At 45.9% G+C, this 22809-nt stretch overlaps 1 protein-coding gene across 2 annotated transcripts in view; it reads left to right on the top strand.

The window, feature by feature from the left end:
* RNF216 (ring finger protein 216) overlaps positions 1-22809 on the top strand; it is a 165391-nt gene that overhangs the window by 121927 nt on the left and 20655 nt on the right. For both annotated transcript variants that reach the window (XM_054496092.2, XM_054496087.2), the window contains exons 14-15: positions 11011-11108; positions 22066-22288. In XM_054496092.2, coding sequence (XP_054352067.1) covers positions 11011-11108; positions 22066-22288 — 321 coding nt within the window. The remainder of the gene's footprint in view (positions 1-11010; positions 11109-22065; positions 22289-22809) is intronic.

Here is a 22809-nt window from a genome sequence, read left to right as displayed (position 1 = left end):
CAGGCTGGAGTGCAGTGGTGCGATCTCGGCTCACTGCAAGCTCCGCCTCCCAGGTTCATGCCATTCTCCTGCCTCAGCTTCCCGAGTAGCTGGGACTACAGGCGAACACCACCACACCTGGCTAATTTGTTTTTGTGTTTTTAGTAGAGATGGGGTTTCACCATGTTAGCCAGGATGGTCTCGATCTCCTGACCTCATGATCCGCCTGCCTCGGCCTCCCAAAGTGCTGGGATTACAGGCGTAAGCCACCACGCCTGGCCAAGTGAACTTTTTTTTTAATGGATGAATTGAGCCCTCCATGCGAAGCCTGTCCGTAGTGACCAGCAGGACATCATCTTTCCCACAAGGAGCACCTGGCATTTGGAAGAGATGTGACATAATCAGATAATTACAAGACGCCACTAAAAGTGCAGTAACAACGCATAAGCCAAGTGCTCTGGGAGCCCAGTGAGCAAGTGCCAGCTCTTCCCGGGTCATTTGGGTTTCCCAAGGCACTGGTATTTGAAAGGAGAATGGGTGAGTAGGTGTTGCCAGAGGAGAAGAGACATTCTTCAGCAAAATGTTGTGCCATTGAGGGCATAGGGGGTGTGGGTGCTGGATTCTCTGAGCGCTCTGTCCTGCCCCAGCTCTGTCTACTGTCCTGCTTGCGTTCCCTCTACCTGGAACGCTTCTCTACCAGATAGCCTTCAGGCTCAAGCAGAAGTGCCAGCTCTACACAAGCCTTCCCTGACAAACCAGTGTCAGATGGCACCCTCCCTGTTCACACTGCCTGCCCCCTACCTGGTTTTAGTTTCCTCTGAGGTACTCACCATCTTCCTCAGAGTATACAGTTATCTGTTTGTGAGTAGACTCTAAGAGGACAGGGGCTTCGTTTTATACCGATCCCTCTCTCTGGCACTAATGGAAGGCTCTCAGCAACACTGATGGAAGGCTCTCAGTGGCACTGGTGGAAGGGGCAAGGGTGGGAACATGAGAGTGTCTTCATTCCTTTCAGTACAGAAACTGTCTCTGTTACCTGCATTGCTCTGAACAAAACTGACCCAGAGCAGTTTCAATGATGGTGATAATCTCAAGCAATGCCATTACCAAATCTTAATGCCATGATCCTGGCCACCTTTGAGGAGGTAAGTGGCAAGTATTTACCAGTAAGCGTCCAGGGGCTGGTTGAGGGAGTGACTATGGAACACTTTCGTGGAGCCTATCTCTGTTTAGGCAGTAATGGAAATCTAAAAATGGACTTCCTTTTGCTGTGCTGCCAGACATGCAACTGGCCAAAGGTGGCAGGAACAGCTACTTCCTCACACATGTCCAGTCTGAGATCACCCTGTGATTAGCAGGTTCCTATCATTACCAGTAAGAAAGGGTATCCTGAGGTCTGATTCCATCCCATCCTGCCTCTTACTGAGCCATTCACAGCTCTCCAGGAAGCAGGCATCCTGCACAGCTGCAGCTGCACGGCCATGCCTTTGATGCCCTGATGCTCACACCCAGATTTGCTGATTGTTCCTCTGTGGTCTCCTCACACAAGATGCCATTGTAACCTCGGCTTGTCTCATAGCCACGTGCCCTTGGGTTCTCCAGTAAACAGTGACCTGTTCTTGCTAGCAGACACCATGTGGGCACACAGTGGGACTAGAGTAGAAAGAGCAAGTGGATTTGGGATCAGACAGACACATGTCTAAAGCTCTGTGACCTCGACCAAATTAATTGGACCCTCTGAGCCTGCTTTTTCTCTTATCTTTTTTGTTTTTGTTTTTGTTTGAGCAGAGTCTCATTGTGTCGCCCAGGCTGGAGTACAGTGGCACAATCTCAGCTCACTGCAACCTCTGCCTCCCAGGTTCGAACGATTCTCGTGCCTCAGCCTCCCAAGTAGCTGGGATTGTAGACATGCACCACCACGCCTGGCTAATTTTTGTACTTTTTGTAGAGATGGGATGTCACCATGTTGGCCAGGCTGGTCTCAAACTCCTGACCTTAAGTGATCCACCCTACTTGGCCTCCCAAAGTGCTTGGATTACAAGAGTGAACCACCACACCCGGCCGTATTTACTTTTTTAAAAATGGGAATAATTCTCCAGTACTTCCCTGTAGAGTTGCTGTGAAGATTGAGATGTGTATGCAAAGCACCCTTTGTGAAGATGTATAAGTTTTCAGTCCTAGCAGGTCTCATTTCTTTAACAAAAAACCTAAGCCTACAAGCTGGGCATGGTGGCGCACACCTGTAAGTTCAGGCTACTGAGGAGACTGCCATGAGCTATGCTGGTGCCACTGACTGGGCAATAGAGTGAGACCCCACCCCTTTGAAAAACAACCTGCAGGGGCCGGGCGCAGTGGTTCATGCCTGTAATCCCAGCACTTTGGGAGGCCGAGGTGGGCAGATCACTTGAGGCCAGGAATTCAAGACCAGCCTAGCCAATGTGGCGAAACCCTGTCTTTACTAAAAATACAAAAAGTAGCTGGGCATGGTGGTGCATACCTGTAATTCCAGCTACTTGGGAGACTGAGGCATGAGAATCTTGAATCCTGGAGGCGGAGGTTGCAGTGAGTCGGAATTACGCCACTTTACTCCAGCCTGGGTGACAAAGCGAGACGCTGTCTCAAAAACAAAACAAAAAAAAACCTAAAACTTCAGGAACATTGAGCTAGTACTGTGAAAAGCAGGAGTTTTAGACCTTTGTTAAAGATGTTCCCCAGGCCAGGCATGGTGGCTCACATCTGTAATCCCAGCACTTTGGGAGGCTGAGGCTTGCAGATTGCTTGACTCCAGGAGTTTGAAACCATCCTGGGCAACATGGCAAGACCCCATCTCTACAAAAAATTAGCCAGGCATGGTGGTGCACACCTGTGGTCCCAGCTACTTGGGAGGCTGAGGTAGGAGGATCACTTGAGCCAGGGAGGTCGCGACTGCAGTGAGCCAAGATTGTGCCACTGCTCTCCAGCCTGGGTGACACAGTGAGACCCTGTCTCAATCAATCAGTAAAACAGGGCTCCACACCTGTAATCCCAGCACTTTGGGAGGCCGAGGTGGGTGGATCACGAGGTCAAGAGATGGAGACCATCCTGGCCAACATGGTGAAACCCCGTCTCTACTAAAAATAGAAAAATTAGCCAGGTGTGGTGGCAGGTGCCTGTATTCCCAGCTGCTCGAGAGGCTGAGGTGGGAGAATCACTTGAACCCAAGAGGCAGAGCTTACAGTGAGCCGAGATTGCGCCACTGCACTCTAGCCTGGCAACAAAGCGAGACTCCATCTCAAAAAAAAAAAAAAAAAAAGAATTTAAAACGGGGCCGGGTTCTGTGGCTCACATTTATAATCCCAACAGTTTGGGAGGCCTTGGTGGGCAGATCGCTTGAGCCCAAAAATTTGAGACCACCCTGGGAAACATAGCAATACCTGTCTGTACAAATAAAATAACAAAATTTAGCTGTGGTGCACGTGTTTGTAGTCCCGGCTGCTCAGAAGGTAGAGGCGGGAGAATTGCTTGCACCCAGAAGGTCAAGGTTATAGTGAGCTATAATGGCACCACTGCACTCCAGCCTGGGCAACAGAGCAAGACCTTGTCTAAAAAAAAAAAAAAAAAAAAAAAAAAAAAAAAATTAATTAATGTAATTAAAATATTAAGAATAATAGTAATAAAGTCCCTTTCTGAAGCCATATCAGAAAATGTGGTTCTCTTATTCTTAACAAAAAAAAATACAGGTGTGCTGCTATTGCTCCATCACAGGTCAGCCTTACCTGCCCCTGCCAGGCTTGGTGTTGGCACACCTTGTTTCAGGAAGTAAGCTGTGCCCTTATTTATGGAGGACTGTTGAGGAAATCTAAGCAAGAATCAAATCCAGACTCTGAGCCTGTTCCCCTAGAAGTTATTTACTTGGCCTTAGTTTAGAAAGGGGGTGCTGCAAGGTCCTACAACCCCAGCAAACCATCCCTTTAACAGTAGCAGCCAGAGGAATCTTTTGAAATGTCAACCAGATGATTGCATTTCCCACCTGGTCAGCCTGGCTTTCCAAACTCCTCCCTATAGCCTCAGTCCTACTCAGTGACCGTGGTCCATTCTCCACTCTCCCCCACTGGGCTCCAGCCATACTGACTTTCTCAGCATGAGACAGACCCTCTCCTGCCCTGAAGCCTTCACCCTTGCTCTTCCCTCTGTACCTATACCTGGCTGACTCCTTTAGGACTCAGCTTAAATGTCACATCCTCTGACGGGCTCTCCTGGCCCCTAGTCTCAGTTAATATCTGTGTTTTTCAGTAAAACATAAGCGTCATGAAGATAGAAACTGAGCCTAACTTGTTTATTGCTGTATCTCCAGTGTCTCATACAAATGACAGAAATTCAGCAAATATTGGAAGAGCACGTAAGTGAGTGAATAAGTAAGCTGGTCTGGCACTAAACTCACCTCTGCCTCCCACCCTCACTCAGATCTTATTCTGCACCACTTGATCTAAGTTCATGTTTCCACCAATCTCGCTAGTGTCCCACATCAGAAACCTAGAAGTCTTTATAGGCTTCTCTCTCACCCTCATCTCTTTCATAGACTCTTCCAGTTGCTTCTCAACCATCTTTCTGTCTTTGATCTCAAGCTCACTAATTAATGGAAGTATTCTGAAACATAACTCCGACACGTTGCTGCACTCTCCAGGCCTCCTCCATGGCCCTTCAGTGTTGAGAGCGGCAGATGTACGATTTTATTGCTCACCGTATCAGAAAAATTGTGCAGAGGACACCCCCAGCGTATGTGTTTATTTGTACATTACATGTGTGCTACTGTTATAACACTGCAAAACATACACAGATACAGAAAATTTAAAAGGGTGTAATGAAATAAATCATACTTTAAAATATACTGCTTTATTCAAGTCAGTTAAAAAAAAAATTTTTTTTTTTTTTTTTTTTTTGAGACAGTCTCTCTCTGTCACCCAGACTGGAGTACAGTAGCTTGATCATAGCTCACTGCAACCTCCACCTCCCAGGCTCAAGAAATCCTCCTACCTCAGCCTCCCAAGTAGCTGAGACTACAGGCACATACCACCACAGCCAGCTATATTCTTGTATTTTTTGTAGAGATGGGGTCTCACTATGTTGCCCAGGCTGGTCTCAAACTCCTGGGCTTAAGTGATCTGCCCTCATCGGCTTCCCAGAGTGCTGAGACTACAGGCATGAGCCACTATGCCCGGCCCAAAATAATTTTATTTAATGAGATGAAAACTTTTTGTGCTTATTAAAATAGGAATCTTTTGAACTATGTTTCGCTGTTGAAATGCTTGGTTTGAGCATCTGGTTCTGAGGTTCAGATACTTGGCTTTAATGGCTATCATTGCTGGAAAAGTGTTACACTAAGATGTAGATCCCAGTAGGAGAAGCACTACATTGGTTGCATGGAGGTTCTGATTACTCATGGCACTTACTGTAGTCAATCCCATGAAGATGTCAGCTCCTCAAAGAATCCTTGTTTGACTCACCTCTTTCTCCTCTGCCTGCACATGCATGCTCCCCTGCTGTGTGTGCGTGCACGTTACACTGAACCCCCATTATGCTGTGCTTGATTTGGCCCAATATGTAACTGTCTCGGTAGAATGCACTCCTTGAGGGCAAGGACCAAGCCTTATTCGGCTGATATGTGCATTCTTGACCTAGGAAAAATAGAGGTTCTTGGATTCCCTTAGTGAAAGGAAAGAAAGTGAAAGTCCACTGAATCTACCTGAGCTTTGACTTTGCTGAACTTTATTGATTCTCAGGGGTTCCAGCACAAACCCCTGAGATTTAAGGGGTTCTGTCTTAAAATCAGTGTCTTTCTGGAACTTCTGTATGTCATTTGGGCCTATGGGTAGGGAGGACCAGCATCTTTGACAACTAGAAGACACAGATGGCCTGGAAGCCCACGGTCCTGTGGTCCCTGGCTGAGCATTTGCGAATAGTCAAGTGTCCGGGCCTTTTACCTCAAGAGTGCTGGGGATTTATAGTCTCACCATTGTATTTTATTTTATTTTATTTTTTTAGACAGAATTTCACTCTTGTTGCCCAGGCTGGAGTGCAATGGCGCGATTTCGGCTCACCGCAACCACTACCTCGTGGGTTCAAGCTATTCTCCTGCCTCAGCCTCCTGAGTAGCTGGGATTACAGGCATGCGCCACCACGCCCGGCTAATTTTGTATTTTTAGTAGAGGTGGAGTTTCTCCCTGTTGGTCAGGCTGGTCTCGAACTCCCGACCTCAGGTGATCCGCCCGCCTCCGCCTCCCAAAGTGCTGGGATTACAGGTTTGAGCCACTGCACCTGGCCCAGTCTCACCATTTTTTGAGGTGACAGAACAGAGAGCTGAAATTTCTGAAGCTACTTCTGGATTGGCAACAACCTAATGCCCTGTGGCATGTCAATGACTTCTCTCCCCTAGAGAGTGAGTTGACAGGTTTCACTGGAGGAACCATTTAAAAGTAAGGGAGCAGTTTGTACTTTGTTCTGCTTCTGAGACAAGGCTGGATGGAAGTCAGCAACTAAAATCTAGCACACATGGGGACGGACGCCTTCCAGGTGGCTTTGCAAGGAAACAAACACAGAACCCGGTGACTTTGGCCTGTGGGCTCAGATTTTCTTTTGGATTCTTTGCCAGCAGACCCAAAGGTCTCAAGATTATTATCACTTGCTGGGCTTGGAGGAGGTGATGGCCGGATACATTTGTCTACTGGTTCTTGAGAAAGCTGTTTATGTGAAGAAATTTCAGCTCCCATCATGATAGGGTCATCTGAAATTAAATTTAATCTTCTGCTTTATTCATTAATCATTATTCAGGCAGCAGAAAATAAATAAAGGAAGACAGAAGCGCTTTCTTTATATTGCAAAGTGAAGACCTCATGAACAGTCAAAACACCTTAATGTATTTTGAGGACAAAAGGGCATCATAAACTTAACCAGCAACCTCCCTGATGACATGAAGAACGTGGCCTGGCGGCTACTTGTTAACAAACTACCCAACATGCATGCTCCTTCCCCACTGAGAGGGCGGGAGCTGCCTGCCTGCTTATTGTATTTGGGGTGATGGTGAATTCCGTGGTTTCCCCCGATCGGAAAGGCACAAGGTGATAGAAAGTGTGGTCCCACGCGATGGCCACAATACCCTGTTCTTCATGTTTTGAGGTTACTTGTCAAAGTATACTTTGCCTTCCAAAATGGTCCTTTGGGGCTTTCTTGTAAACCACAGATTGAAGAATGTGATTATCATGTTAAACATGCAAGAGTCTGGGCGCAGTGGCTCACGCCTGTAATCCCAGCATTTTGTTTGTTTGTTTGTGACTGAATCTTGCTCTGCCGCCCAGGCTGGAGTGCAGTGGCACGATCTCAGCTCACTGCAACCTCCACCTCCTGGGTTCAAACAATTCTCCTGTCTCAGCTTCCAGAGTAGCTGGGATTACAGAAGCCCGCCACTATGCCCGGCTAATTTTTGTATTTTTAGTAGAGATGGGGTTTCACCATGTTGCCCAGGCTGGTCTCGAACTCCTGACGTCAGGTAATCCGCTCCTCTTGGCCTTCCAAAGTGCTGGGATTACAGGCATGATCACTGGTAGTCTCAGCTACCCAGGAGGCTGAGGTGAGAGATCGCTTGAGCCCAGGAGATGGAGGTTGCAGTAAGCGGAGATCACACTACAGCACTCCAGCCTGGGTGACAGAGTGAGACCCTGGCTCAAAAAAAAAAAAGAAAGAAACATTCAAGAGCGTTTCTTCGTAATATGCGTAAGCATTTGCTGAGTTTAGGAGCAAAGCCTATCTGTGCCTGAGAGGAGAGAATTACAATTTAGTAAAATTTACACTGTTTAGAAGAGAGAGTACATTTTAAAGACACTACACAGAGAGAGCTCCAAATGTTAAACTCCCCAGCCTGGTGTTTGCTTGCCTTATTTTAATTGTGGGTTTTGTATCTAGCTACATAGTCTTGTCTTGTCTTTTTTGTTTTTTCCCCTTTTTTTGAGATGGAGTCTCGCTCTGTTGCCCAGGCTGGAGTGCAGTGGCGCGATCTCTGCTCACTGCAACCTCCGCCTCCCAGGTTCAAGCGATTCTCCTGCCTCAGCCTCACAGGGATTGCCTCAGCTGGGATTATAGGCGTTTGCCACCACGTCCGGCTAATTTTTGTATTTTTAGTAGAGACGGGGTTTCTCCGTGTTGGCCAGGCTGGTCTCTAACTTCTGGCCTCAGGTGATCCCTCCATCTTGGCCTCCCAAAGTGCTACACAGTCTTTTCAAAAGACGTTTCAGGTATGTTCTCCGGGGCCCTTGGGCCCTTCAGTAAGAAGTGCCCTGCCTGAAAACCCACACGTTCCCCTACAGAAGAAGCACTGTGACGTAGAGGGTGAGCAGAGCAGAGGGCCTCACAGCGGCCCTCGCACACACCTGGCTCCAGCTTGGCCAGGTCATTTTGCCCTGGTGGGCCTGTGCCTCACCTCAAAAATGGGGTTTCTTCCCTTATGAGGAAGACCCATGAATTAATAACGGGATTGCCAGGAATACTAAAAACTATCTAAATGCCATGTATTGTTTTCAAGCTGTCACTCCTGGAAGGGGCTGGGTTGGCATTGTTTTAGAGGTTAGGAGCCAAACATCAGCTCATCTATTCTCCAGCTGTTGTTTGTCCTCCAGCTTCCTGCAATAGTCAGGCACAGGGTCTTACAAAAATGGGTTCGTGCTGCTGTATGTTTCGGTGGGTAATAGGCACACTAATATATATCACCTTTGTTTACTGAATGGGATGTAGGTGGGGGACCAGAGCATATCCGCGTCCCTCGGAAGCAGTGCGTTTAAATGTAGTATGTCCCGTCAGCTCCTCTCTGCCCCACCCACCCCAGCCCATTGATTGAGCCTTTTTTTTTTCTTTTTTCTTTTTTTTTTTTTTGAGACGGAGTCTGGCTCTATTTCCCAGGCTAAAGTGCAGTGGTGCCATCTCTGCCCACTGCAACCTCCACCTGCCAGGTTCAAGTGATTCTCCTGCCTCAGCCTCCCGAGTAGCTGGGATTACAGTCACCAGCTACCAAGCCCAACTAATTTTTGTATTTTTATTAGAGATGGGGTTTCGCCATGTTAGCCAGGCTGGTCTCAAACTTCTGACCTCAAATGATTTGCCTGCCTTGGCCTCCCAAAGTGCTGGGATTACAGGTGTGAGCCACTGTGCTCACCCTGATTGAGCCTTTTTACGACATCCCACCAGAAGGGTCAGGTTCTCAGCTCCCTCAGCAATCTGTTCCATTTTTCTCTCTTTTTAAGTTCTTTTTATTAGATAGTACACATATAGTATAAAATTCAGAATGTGCAAAAGGGCCAGGCACGACGACTCATCTCTACACCCACCAGTCTTACTTCCTCCCTTGCTCTCAAGTCAGTCCTCTTTTCTTCCTGACCTTGCCCGCCACCCTTGTCTGGGCCTTCATGGCCTCTCTCCTGAGTGGCTTTACTATCTCCTGTCTTTTGCACATTCACTCTTTCCTCCCTCCAGTGTTTTCCACCCAGAATGATTTTTTTTAAAAGACATACCTGATCATGTTACTTCCGTACTTGGCACCTTTTGGTGGCTTCCTAGTGCTCATAGGATAAAGAACAAACTGCTCATCATGGCCTTCAAGGCCTTGCCTGGTCTGGTGCTTGCAGGCCTCCAGGGCCATGCTCACTGTCTGCAGTCCAGCCATAGGAACTGAACATGCCCGACTTTGCCTGCCAGAGTCTTCTCTTGCTGTCCATTGTCTGGAGTGTTGATCTGTTTTCGCCGCCCTATTCATTGTTGACTCATCCTTTGGATCTCAGGCCTCACTTCCTCAAGCCTTCACTGTCTCCCCAGACTAGATCAGGGCCCCACTTAAAAGTGACACTATGTTTTCCTTCACTATAACCTATTAGGTTATTAGGAAACCTATAATTTCCACTTAATGCCTGTGATCATTGGATTAACATTTTTTTAATTCTTTTTTTTTTTTTTTTTTTGAGACGGAGTCTTGCTCTGTCGCCCAGGCTGGAGTGCAGTGGCGCGATCTCGGCTCACTACAAGCTCCGCCTCCCGGGTTCACACCTTTCTTCTGCCTCAGGCGCCCAGCTAATTTTTTTTTGTATTTTTAGTAGAGACAGGGTTTCACCGCGTTAGCCAGGATGGTCTCAATCTCCTGACCTCATGACCTCGTGATCCACCCACCTCGGCCTCCCAAATTGCTGGGATTCCAGGTGTGAGCCACCGCGCCTGGCTCTTTAAATTGTTCTTACTGATGTGGGATAGTTTCTGGCACATATGAAAGCATTTTATAAACTATGAAGGATCCTAGAATAAAGGTGGTGATTATTTAAGATGCATGTTTATATATGAAGTGAAACTTTTAAGGGTGACATCCATGCCGATGAGTGATGAGCAGCGGAGGAAAGTCTCCCTTAGGAGCCCCTGGTGAACTGAAGTAGGCCATTCTTCAGTCCGGTAGAAGCGAGTTTTGGAAGCCAGCTTGTGGGCACAGGGATTTTGCAGAGATTAACAAGATCTAAACAGGCCCTGCCAAGCAGCTCATGCTACTGTGTTTTAAAAACCCAAGATTACCCAAGATCCGTCTCCTTTGGTTTTTTCAGATGGCCGAGAGCATTTTAGAAAGCCTTATGCAAATTAGGTGATGGGAGCAACACTTCCTTTTGATCTAGGGAGAGAAGTTTTTCCTTGTGCATCCTTGTAATGATTCCTACCACTCCCCTCTCCTCCCCCAACTCTTTCTCTTTTTTTTAAGGGACAGGGTCTCACTCTGTTACCCAGGCTGGTCTCAAACTCCTGGCCTGCCGCAGCCTTCCAAAGTGCTGGTACTACAGGCGTCAGCCACCTAGCCCTACCACCTCTTAACCTCTTCTATTAAAAGATGTCTTTAGAAATATCCCCCCTGAAAAGGAGAGGCATCCTCTGAGAGAATTCAAGCCAAGTAAAGCTCATTTCATATCCCTTTTGTTGAACAGGAACTTCTGTGGTGTCCACTCACCAGGAGTTGTCTTTGTGTCTGTCCTTTATCCCTAGGAAACCTGTAGGAAGTGTCAGGGACTCTGGAAAGAACATAATGGCCTCACCTGTGAAGAGCTGGCTGAAAAAGATGACATCAAGTACCGTACCTCTATGTGAGTAACAGAATTCAGAGGGGCTATGGGCTGATTCTCAACTTCCCCATTAACCTGCTTTTTGGCAGAGAGGGCATACTGTTGTGGGAAGAACACGCTTGAGCCACCCCAGTCTGGAGTGATCTTGGGGAAGTAACCTAACCCTTGAGCCTCTGTTTCCTCATCTCTGCAGCCTCATGGAGTTATTTCAGAAGACAAATTAACATGTAAATGCCTGGCACATGTGAATTCAATAAATGATGGTTCCCCTTTTCCTTATTTTCTAAATAAGCAAGTAACGTGTTTTAATTAACTTAGACTGCACTAGTGTTGCTTATGTCTGTGTTATGGGAAACTGTTGGCCTGAGACCTAAGTAGAATTGCCCACCTCCAGAATACAAAATGATACGCCTGTGATAATAATAACCATTACTTGTATAGTACTATGTGGCTGAGCCTGTTACAAATACTCACTAATTAAAATGCAGGCCAGGCACAGTGGCTCACGCCTGTAATCCCAGCACTTTGGGAGGCCGAGGCTGGCGGATCACGAGGTCAGGAGATTGAGACAGACCATCCTGGCCAACATGGTGAAACCCCATCTCTACTAAAAGTACAAAAATTGGCTGGGTGTGATGGCGCTTGCCTGTAATCGCAGCTACTCGGGAGGCTGAGGCAGGATAATTAGTTGAACTCGGGAGGCGGAGGTGGCAGTGAGCCAAGATTGCGCCAGTGCACTCCAGCCTGGCAACGGAGCGAGACTCTGTCTCAAAAAAAAAAAGAAAAAAAGAGTGCAATGACTGAAGTAATACTGAAATCTCTTTCACTTCTCTCGTAACAATCTAGCCTTACCATGCAGCTGAGGGTGCATATCTATCTCCTGATGTTATTCAGAGATTGTCTCACAGCCGGGCATGGTAGCTCAGGCCTGTAATCCTGGCATTTTGGGAGGCCAAGGCAGGCGGATTGCTTGAGCTCACGAATTTGAGACCAGCCTGGGCAGTATGGTAAAACCTCATCTCTACAAAAAATAAAAAAATAAAATTATCCAGGAGTGGTGGGCATGCACCTGTAGTCCCAGCTACTCGGGAGGCTGAAGCAAGAGAATTGCTTGAACCAGGGAGGCGGAGGTTGCAGTGAGCCGAAATCGCACCACTACACTACAGCCTGGGTGACAGAGCGAGACTCCAACTCAAAAAAAAAAAAAAAAAGAGAGAAGGTTGTCTAACTGCTTCACCCTTCCCTGAAGGTGGTATTCTCTTCTGCATGATTGTAACTAGATTGTGGCCACATTTACACTCAAACCCAAAGAAAGTGGGAAATAGACAAGTTGCCAAGCAGGCAGCCTTTCTTTATGTTATAAGTGATACAGGAATTATATACATATATCTCACTTCCGCTCGTACCGCATTGGTCTAGATTGTCACGTGGGCAAGGCAAGCACCGTATGTAGCCTGTAGTTAGGTGACTTTATGTCCAGTTTAAATATGAAGGATATGGAAGGAGTTTGGTACTCAGAAAATAAAGTAGGCAATGGCAATTTGGGCAGTTTCCCAAGTATGCAGCACAGGTGGGTACCATTATTCTCCTCTTACAGATGAGGCGACTGAGGCCCATGTGATTTGCCCTTGGTTGTATGGTTAAGGACCTTGAGATGGGGAGGTTATCTGGATTATCCAAGTAGACCCAGTCTAATTACAAATCCTTAAAAGCAGAGAGCCCTTAGTATGGGACGAAGAGTCAGACAAGCGTGAGAAGGACTTGACCCCCCTGTTGCTGGCTTTGAAGATGGATGAAGGTGGCCATGAGCCAAGGATTGAGGCAGCCTGTAGAAGCTGGGAAAACCCTCAGCTGACAGCCACCAAGAAAATGGAGACCCTGGTCCTACAACCTCAACTGAATTCTGCAAACAACCCCAGTGAGCAGCAAAGATACTCTCAGGCCTCCAGGAGGGAATGCAGCCCTGTGATCAGGCATCTGGACTACTACAGGACTCAGTAGCAGGCTGTGAGATGTTTCTTAGAAGGAGAATTACTTACAAAGCACAGCCTTCATTCTGATTGTCCTATCAGTTCCTGGCACTGGTTCCGCTCAGCATTTTGGTCTGCCACACATAGCCCACCACTGGGTCCTATTTAAACCTGGCAGCCTTTTAGATCAGCAGTAAGTGGATAAGAGCAGAACATCCAGATGTGACATATGTTGATTCCAAAAATCAAAAACAGCCTCCCAAATGTTGGGCTTCTTCCTTAGTGATAGAGGATGCTTCTGTCATGAGCCTAGCTTTGGAAGGGATATCATGATATATACATGCCTGACCTCCAGACCACCAGAACTTCATAGAGATTACACATTCCTACATTCAAGGGATTTCTTTCTGACCTTCTGGCATTCATGTAGCATATTAATACATCCTACCATACCTGCTGCTTCCTGTTTACCAGGTTCTATCTGCATGTCATTCAAGTAGTAGAACGGTGTGTTATCCTATTGAACGACGTAGTCAAGGTCCTCACTGGCTGCTGGTGTTCTCTGATTATCGAACAGACAGGAAAAGCATTTTCCATATCAGTCGCAGCATACCAGTTGCCAGGGGCTGTTTGTTCTGGTGAGAGATGACATCTAAAACAGCAGCCACGTTTAGTCAGCATCTGTTGAGGCTTAAAGTAATACACTGTCCTCCAAGAGCCGTTCTTCTGTACAAGCCAAATGAGAAGTAGAAAGAGATGTGAGAGAATCATCGCCTCTGCATCTTAGAAGTCTTTGATGGTGGTGCCAGTCTTGAAGATGCCCAAAGGAATCTGGTGGTGTGTTTTTTTTTTTTTAGAGAGAGGGTGCTCCAGGGGCTTCCACTTGCCTTTCCTTATTGTATAGCCCCTCTGGGACCAAAGAGCCACAGAATCCTGCCAAATGTCAAAACTTTTTTTTCTCGCCTTGAGACAGGGTCTTATTCTGTCATCCAGGCTGGAATACAATGGCACAATCACAGCTGGAATACAATGGCACAATCACAGCTAACCTTAGCCTTGACCTCCCGAGCTTGATGATTGTCCCTCGCTTTCTTTCTGTCTTTTTTTTTTTTCTTTGGAGATGGAGTCTCCCTCTGTCACCTAGGTTGGAGTGCCTTGGCTCACTGCAACCTCCGCCTCCCAGGTTCAAGCGATTCTCCTGCCTCAGCCTCCCGAGTAGCTGGGATTACAGGCGCCTGCTACCACACCCAGCTAATTTTTGGATTTTTAGTAGAGACAGGGTTTTACTTTGTTGGCCATGGTTGGCCAAGCTGGTCTCGAACTCCTGACCTCAAGTGATCCCCCCCGCCTCAGCCTCCCAAAGTACTGGGATTACAGGCATGAGCCACCGCGCCCACCTGGCCATCGCTTTCTTGTTTTTAAACTGCTGTAGTGTTTTCAAGCAAATCCAAATCCCTGACAGCATGTCATTTCACCCATAAAACCTTTTTTTTCTTATATAGCACTTACCTTTATGACCACTAACAAAACTAAAATTGAAATTTTAAGTCTTTGATATCGCATACCAACTTCACAGTTCCGCTAATTATCTCAAATTAGCTTTATATGTGTACTGCAGTTAATTTGTTCAGGTTAGGATCCAAATGAGATTCATTGCATTTGATAATTGGCCTGTAGAATGTCTTCTGGAGTTGGCCGGTTTCTCCTGCTATCATTTAACTTGTTCTTCTGTCCCCTGCGGTTTTGTTTTGTTTTGTTTTTTTATTTGAGACGGAGTCTCACTCTGTCACCCAGGCTGGAATGCAGTGGCGCTATCTCGGCTCACTGCAAGCTCTGCCTCCCAGGTTCACGCCATTCTCCTGCCTCGGCCTCCCGAGTAGCTGGGACTACGAGTGCCCGCCACCATGCCTGGCTAATTTTTTTTTGTATTTTTAGTAGAGACGGGGTTTAATCGTGTTAACCAGGGTGATCTGGATCTCCTGACCTCGTGATCTGCCTGCCTTGGCCTCCCAAAGTGCTGGGATTACAGGTGTGCCACCGCGCCTGGCCTGTCCCTTGCGTTTTCTGTAAATTAAAATTTAGATCTAACCAGGCACGGTGGCTCACGCCTGTAACCCCAGCGCTTTGGGAGGCTGAGGCAGGCGGATCACCTGAGATCGGGAGTTCGAGACCAGCCTGACCAACATGGAGAAACCCCTGTCTCTACTAAAAATACAAAATTAGCCAGGCGTGGTGGTGCATGCCTGTAATCCCAGCTACTCAGGAGGCTGAGGCAAGAGAATCGCTTGAACCTGTGGGGCAAAGGTTGTGGTGAGCCGAGATCACGCCATTGCACTCCAGCCTGAGCAAGAAGAGCAAAACTCCATCTCAAGAAAAAAAAAATAGATCTAAAGGCTTGATTAGGTTCTTACTCAAATGTTTTTGGTGAGAACATTTCACAGGTGGCTCTGTGCATCTCACATTACAAAACACCCAGAGCTGTGCAGTGTCTGGGTGGCCTACCATGAAATACTTCTAAGCAAATGAATGTCATGGCCTAAGTTACATGATTTTGGTGGCTACAGGGCAAGTAGCTTTAAAGAAAGCAAGACTTGAATAAAGGAGAAAATTTAGAAGGCCATTACAGTAGTCTAAGCCACTCTATCATAGGGCTCCAAAATAGGTTTGTAGTATTGTAAATGGAGAAGAGGGGATAAATTTAAGAAATATTTAAGATGTAAAATCAACAGGTCTTGGTAGCTGATAGATACGGGAAGTAAGAGCGGAAGGAGTCTAGAATGATTCTCAGGCTTCTAGCATGGGTGATAAAACTATACGAGCTAACCCAAAGAACCAGGAGTGGGAGAGATTAAGTATAGGAAAATGAATGGCTGCGACACCTGTAATCCCAGCACTTTGGGAGGCCAAGGTGGAAGGATTGCTTGAGCCCAGGAGTTCAACACCAGCCTGGGCAACAAAGTGAGACCCTCTCTGTACAGAAAATCTAAAAATTAGCCAGGCATGGTGGCACATGCCTGTAGTCCCAGCTACTTGGGAGGCTGAGGCAGGAGGATCCCTTGAACCCAGGAGTTTGAGGCTGCAGTGAGCCATGACTGTACAAGTGTACTGCAGCCTGGACAACAAAGCAAGACCCTATCTCAAAAAAAAAAAAAAAAAAAGAAAGAAAATGAAGGTTTCAGATGTGGACATGGCAAGTCAGCTGCATTATTCACCAAACTTTAGTTCTTCTCAAAAAATACACTCAAGGGAGTGACATTACAAAAAAATGACAGTGTAGGGAACTCCAAAAACTCCTGTCTCCCACCAGAGCAAGAATTAACCTGGCAAAAACTGCCAGAGGCAACTTTTTCCCCTTTTTTTTTTCACCTTTCACAACTTCCTCAGGGCTGAAACAGCCTCCCAGTGGATTTTGTTGAAAGCATTTGGAGGCATATACCAGCTGCAGCTGCCTAAGGCAATGAGTAACACATGGGCAAGCCAAGACAGATCTAGAAGACTACGTACCTGTCTAGGGCTCAACACATGCTCAGAAAAACCGAAGACCCTAGGCTTTCACCTCAGACTGAGCTTTAGGTTCTGTATTAACAGGAACTCAAAAACTAAGAAAGTTACAGATGACCTGGCTGAGTCAACTCAGAGTACCCCAACTGCAAAGATCAGGATGGGAGGATTGGTTCTTCCATTTTTTTTTTTTCTAGCATTGACCACTAAGCTAATACAACAGAAACTTCAGTGACCACACATAACAAGGAATAGTCTTTACAAAAATAACTTTTTTTTTTTTTTTTTTTTTTTTTTTTAGATGGAGTCTCGCACTGTCGCCAGGCTGGAGTACAGTGGTGCAGTCTTGGCTCACTGCAACCTCCGCCTCCCAGGTTCAAGCGATTCTCCTGCCTCAGCCTCCCTAGTGGCTGGGACTACAGATGTGTGCCACTACACCCAGCTAATTTTTTGTATTTTTAGTAGAGATGGGGTTTCACCGTGTTAGCCAGGATAGTCTCGATCTCCGGACCTCATGATCTGCCCGCCTCTGCCTCCCAAGGTGCTGGGATTACAGGTGTGAGCCACGGCACCTGGCCCCCTTTTTTTTTCCTTTTTTTTGTTTTGTTTTGTTTTGTTTTGAGATGGAGTCTCGCCCTGTCACCCAGTCTGGAGTGCAGTGGCAATGGTGTGATCTCAGCTCGCTGCAACCTCCTCCTCTGGGCTCAAGCGATTCTCATGCCTCAGCCTCCTGAGTAGCTGGGATTACAAGCATGCACCACCATGCCCAGCTAATTTACAAAAATAACTTTTAAAAGTCACTGAACAATCTCAAACCATACAAAAAGCAACCTGATTTCTAGTATAATATTCAAAACACCCAGTTTTCAACAATAATTTATAAAGCAAACAGGAAAGTATGGCCCATTCACAGGGAAAAAAGTAGTTGATAGAAACCATCTCTGAGGACACATTGGGCATACTAAACAAATGCTTTGAATCAGCTGTCTTAAATATGCTCAGAAAGCCAGGTGAAACCATGGGGAAAGAACTAAAGGAAACCAGGAGCACAGTATATGAACAAGTAGAGAGTATAGATAGAAATTAAGAAACCAGCCAGGCGCAGTGGCTCACGCCTGTAATCCCAGCAGTTTGGGAGGCCAAGGTGGGCGGATCACTTGAGGTCACGAGTTCAAGACCAGCCTGGCCAACATGGTGAAACCTATCTCTACTAAAAAGACAAAAATTAGCTGGGTGTGGTAGCGGGTGCCTGTAGTCCCAGCTACTTGGGAGGCTGAGGCAGGAGAATTACTTGAACCCGGGAGGTGGAGGTTACAGTGAGCTGAGATTGCGCCACGCACACCAGCCTGGTGACAGAGCAAGACTCTGTCACAAAAAAAAAAAGAAAAATTAAGAAACCAACAGAAATGCTGTACCCCAAAATTACAATAGCTGAGATGAAAAATACACCAGAAGAATTCAATAGCAGATTTGAGCAGGCAGAAGAATCAGAGATCTTGAAGATACGGCTGTTGAAATTATGCAATTGGAGGAGGAGCAGAAAGAAAAATGAATGAAGAAAAGTGAATAGAGCCTAAGGGATCTGTAGAACATCATCAGATGTACCAATATTCACATTAAGGGGAAGCCCAAAGAAGAGCAGAGAGCAAAATGAACAGAAAGAATATTGAAGAAATAATGGCTGAAAACTTCCCAAATCTGATGAAGAACGAGAATCTATACATCCAAGAAGCTGAATGAATTCCAAGTAGGATGAACTCAAAGAAGTCCACACCGCGACACATCAGAGTCAAACTGTTCAAGGCCAAGGACATAGAAAATCTTGAAAGCAGTAAGAGAACAGCCTAATCAGAAAATAGGCAAACAGGCGGGGCACGGTGGCTCACGCCTGTAATCCCAGTACTTTGGGAGGCTGAGGCGGGTGGATCACGAGATCAGGAGTTCGAGATGAGCCTGGCCAATATGGTGAAACCCCGTCTCTACTAAAAATGCAAAAATTAGCCAGGCATGGTGGCACGTGCCTGTAGTCCCAGCTGCTCAGGAGGCTAAGGCTGGAGAATCGCTTGAACCCAGGAGGCGGAGGTTGCAGTGAGCCAAGATCACACCACTGCACTCCAGCCTGGGCAACAAGCAAGACTCCATCTCAAAAAAAAGAAAAGAAAGAAAATAGGCAAACAGCCAGTTACAGTGGCTCATGCATGTAATCCCGACACTTTCAGACGCCAAGGTCGGGCAGATAGCTTAAGCCCAGGAGTTTAAGACCAGCCTGGACAACATGGTGAAACCCATCTCTACAAAAAATTTAAAAATTAAGTGGGCGTGGTGGCATAAGCCTGTATTCCCAGCTACTCAGGAGGCTGAGGTGGGAAATCACTTGAGCCCAGGAGACGGAAGTTGCAGTGAGCTGATATTACACTACTGCACTCCAGCCTGGATGACAGAGTGAGACTCTGTCTCAAAAAAAAAAAAAAAGTGGGAAAACAATATCAATTGATATTTCTCCAGAAAGATGTATGAGTGACCAACAAACACATGAACGCATGCTGAACGTCATTAGTCATTACGCAAGTGCAAATCAGAACTATGATAAGATGCCACTTCACACCTATTAGGATGACTATAATGAAAGCAATGGAAAATAACAAGTCTTGACAGGGATATAGAAAAAATGACACCAGTATACATTGAGGTGGGAATAGAAAATAGTGTAGCCGCCATAGTTAACAGTTGGCTTTCCCCAGTAAGTTAAACATAGAATTACCATATGACCCAGCAGTTCCGCTCTCAGGTACTCACCCAACATAAGTGAAAACAAGTGTCCATATAAAACTTGTGCAAGAATGTTCATTTAACCACATTTCACACCAGCCAAAAAGCAAAAATAATCCATCAACTCATGAATAAACTAATGTGATATATTCATACAATGGAATATTATCCAACCATAAAAAGGAATGAAGTACCGATACATGCTACAACATAGGTGAACCTAGAAAACAACACACTAAGTGAAAGAAGACAGGCACAAAAGCACATGTATGATTTCCATTCCTATGAAATATCAGAGGCATATGGGCATTTGCCTAGCCTCAGAATGGCAATCTGTAGAGCCCTAGAGCAGGTTGTGGGTTGCAGGGCAGGGAGGAATGGGGAATGCCTGCTTAATGGGTACAGGGTTTCCTTTTGGGGTTGTAAAAGTCTCTTGGAACTAGATAGTGATGTTGATTGTATAACATCGTGAATACTCAAAATATCCCTGAATTGTATACGTTAGAATGGTTTAAAAAGTCAATTTTATGTGCATTTTACCACAGCAAAAGAATACATACACACATGCATCCTCACACTCACGAAGGGGACGGGCTGAGATCTGAAGGGCATGGCATATGCCACCATCAGAATATGGCTCCCAGAGAGGAGTTACCCACACACTGGCTGGTGGTGAGCACAGATAACTACAGGAGTGTGGGCTGTCGCTGGCTGCATAGAAGAGGCCCTGAGCCTTCCTGTGTGAGCGCAAGGTCAGCAACCACAGTCACAGCTCCAGCTTCTCTTCCTGTCCTGCCCCAGAAGCGCATCCTACGGGGCTGTGTTTCCTGCCTGGTTGAGAATCTAGTTGCCAAACCACCTTTCCTCTGAAGGAATCAACCATGATTTTTCCCCAGTTCCATTTTTCACTTTCATATTACTGGCTAGGTAGTCACCACATCCCATAATAAAACTCCATTCTGGCCCTATCCAGTACTACTCTTACAAATGCAGAAGCAAAGGACTTGAGTGGACATTTGTGCAATATTGAATAGCTGTTTAACATTTCAGCAATGTTGAGTTGCAGGCATGCTTTATGTATTCCCCTGTCCATTTTAGGAGAGCCTTTTCTTCTCCCTCCATACCCATTATTATTTCATGTCAGTGCCAGACAGATCGGATGAGCAAGCAAATAGACCCTTTTTCCAAGCCTTCGTGAAAAGACTGTAACCTTAATTCTTTACAGCCTCTTCTCTGCCTGAGCAGCTTCCCAGGGAAAGTCAGCCAGCCCCAGGCAACTGGAGTGCCACACCTTAAAGCCACACCTCAGCCTCAGGGTGCTCTTACAGAGAAGGTTTGTGCTGTAGAAAATTGCAGTTGTGTTTGGGCACATAGCTTTTCAAATTGAAAAGTTTTTCATTAGAACCTTGAGTCTAGCCAGGCACAGTGGCTCACGCTTGTAATCTCAGCACTTTGGGAGGCCGAGGCAGGCGGATCACTTGAGGTTAGGAGTTTGAGACCAGCCTGGCCAACATGGTGAAACCTCATCTCTACTAAAAATATAAAAAATAGCCGGGCATGAAATTAGCCAGGTGTGGTGGCGCGCATCTGTGATCCCAGCTACTTGGGAAGCTAAGACATGAGAATCGTTTGAACCCAGGAGATGGAGGTTGCAATGAGTCTCAAAAAAAAAAAGGCCAGGCACAGTGGCTCACACTTGTAATCCTAGCACTTTTGGGAGGCCGAGGCAGGTGGGTCACCTGAGGTCAGGAGTTCCAGACCAGCCTGGCCAACATGGTGAAACCCCATTTCTACTAAAAATACAAAAATTAGCCGGACATGGTGTTGGGCGCCTGTAATCCCAGCTACTTGGGAGACTGAAGTGGGAGAATCTCTTGAACCCGGGGAGGCGGAGGTTGCAGTGAGCTGAGATGGAGCCACTGTACCCCAGGCTAGGTGACAGAACAAGACTCTGTCTCAAAAAAAAAAAAAAAAAACAGAACCTTAAGTTGTAGAACGTTGAGTAGTGTCTTCACAGTTGCTGAGTAACTAAAACCATAAACGGATGTACTACAAAGGTGACTCGTTAACGTAATAGTACTAAATGCATTTTATCTAAACTTCGTCTCCTTGACAATGTTTCCTTTTTTTTTTAAGATGGAGTCTCGCTCTGTTACATAGGCTGGGGTGCAGTGACACGGTCTCAGCTCACTGCAGCCTTCACCTCCCGGGTTTAAGCGATTGTCCTGCCTCAACCTCCCAAGTAGCTGGGATTACAGGTGTGCACCACCACGCCTGGCAAATTTTTGTATTTTTAGTAGAGACGGTTTCACCATGTTGGTCAGGCTGGTCTCAAACTCCTGAGCTCAAATGATCTTCCCGCTTTGGCCTCTCAAAATTCCGGGATTATAGGCGTGCACCACCATGCTCAGCCTGTTCTCTCCATTTTAAGCCTACAGGGATTCCTGTAACAAATAGAGCAGTCCTTTTCTAGATGCTAAGTACTAGGCACTATGCCAGGGTGCTTTATATTTTGTCTGTAATCCTCAGAACTCCAGGCAGGTGAGTAATTTACCAAAGGTCATACAATTAAAACTTTGAAGCAGTTCTCAGACTCCAAAACCTAGGCTCTTTTCATTGCTTAATGTCACAAAAAAGCCATAAGTGATCATTTATGTGAAAATAAATAAATGTTTAATGGCCATATTTTTTTCCTCCTCATCTTCCCTCCAGCTCCAAATTATGTTTTCTTATTTCAGTGAAGAAAAAATGACTGCTGCCCGCATTAGAAAATGCCACAAGTGTGGGACTGGCCTCATCAAATCTGAAGGCTGCAACCGCATGTCTTGCCGCTGTGGTGCCCAGATGTGCTACCTCTGTCGAGTTTCTATTAATGGATATGACCATTTCTGCCAACATCCCCGCTCACCAGGAGCCCCTTGCCAGGAGTGTTCAAGGTGCTCTCTCTGGACCGATCCCACTGTAAGTAGACACGTGGCTGCCTATTGTTTTATAGGGAGAAAATAGAAATATATTTTTATGACAAATATTTTTAATATACGTAACAAAATTTGACTTAGGGGAAGAATATAGGAAATTACATAGACTGATAACCAAAGAGAAAATTTGAGAAAGTAATTATCAGCTACTCCTCATGCTGCTCAAAGCAGCATGCCCTAACAGTTTTATAGGCAAATTCTTTTAATTCTTCAGGAAATAAAACTCTCTGTGCCCTCTGAAATATTCTAGAGCAAAGTAAGGAAACTTATACATGTATCTGTTCAAAGCCAGCATAACGCTGATTCCAAAGCCTGACAGAGATATCCCTAACAAAGAAAACTACAGATTTTCTTATGAGACTCACTTATAATCTAGATTTTAAATTATCTAAATAAAATATTAGCAAATAGAAAGCATGACCAAGTGAGTTTGTTCCGGAAATGCAATGATGGTTTAATATTAACAACTCTATTAACATAAATCATTATGTGGTATCTGTAGAT

Source organism: Pongo pygmaeus, chromosome 6 (genome assembly GCF_028885625.2).
Source record: "Pongo pygmaeus isolate AG05252 chromosome 6, NHGRI_mPonPyg2-v2.0_pri, whole genome shotgun sequence".
In the NCBI taxonomy this organism is placed as follows: Eukaryota; Metazoa; Chordata; class Mammalia; order Primates; family Hominidae; genus Pongo; species Pongo pygmaeus.
This window is presented reverse-complemented; position numbering and strand designations above follow the sequence as displayed.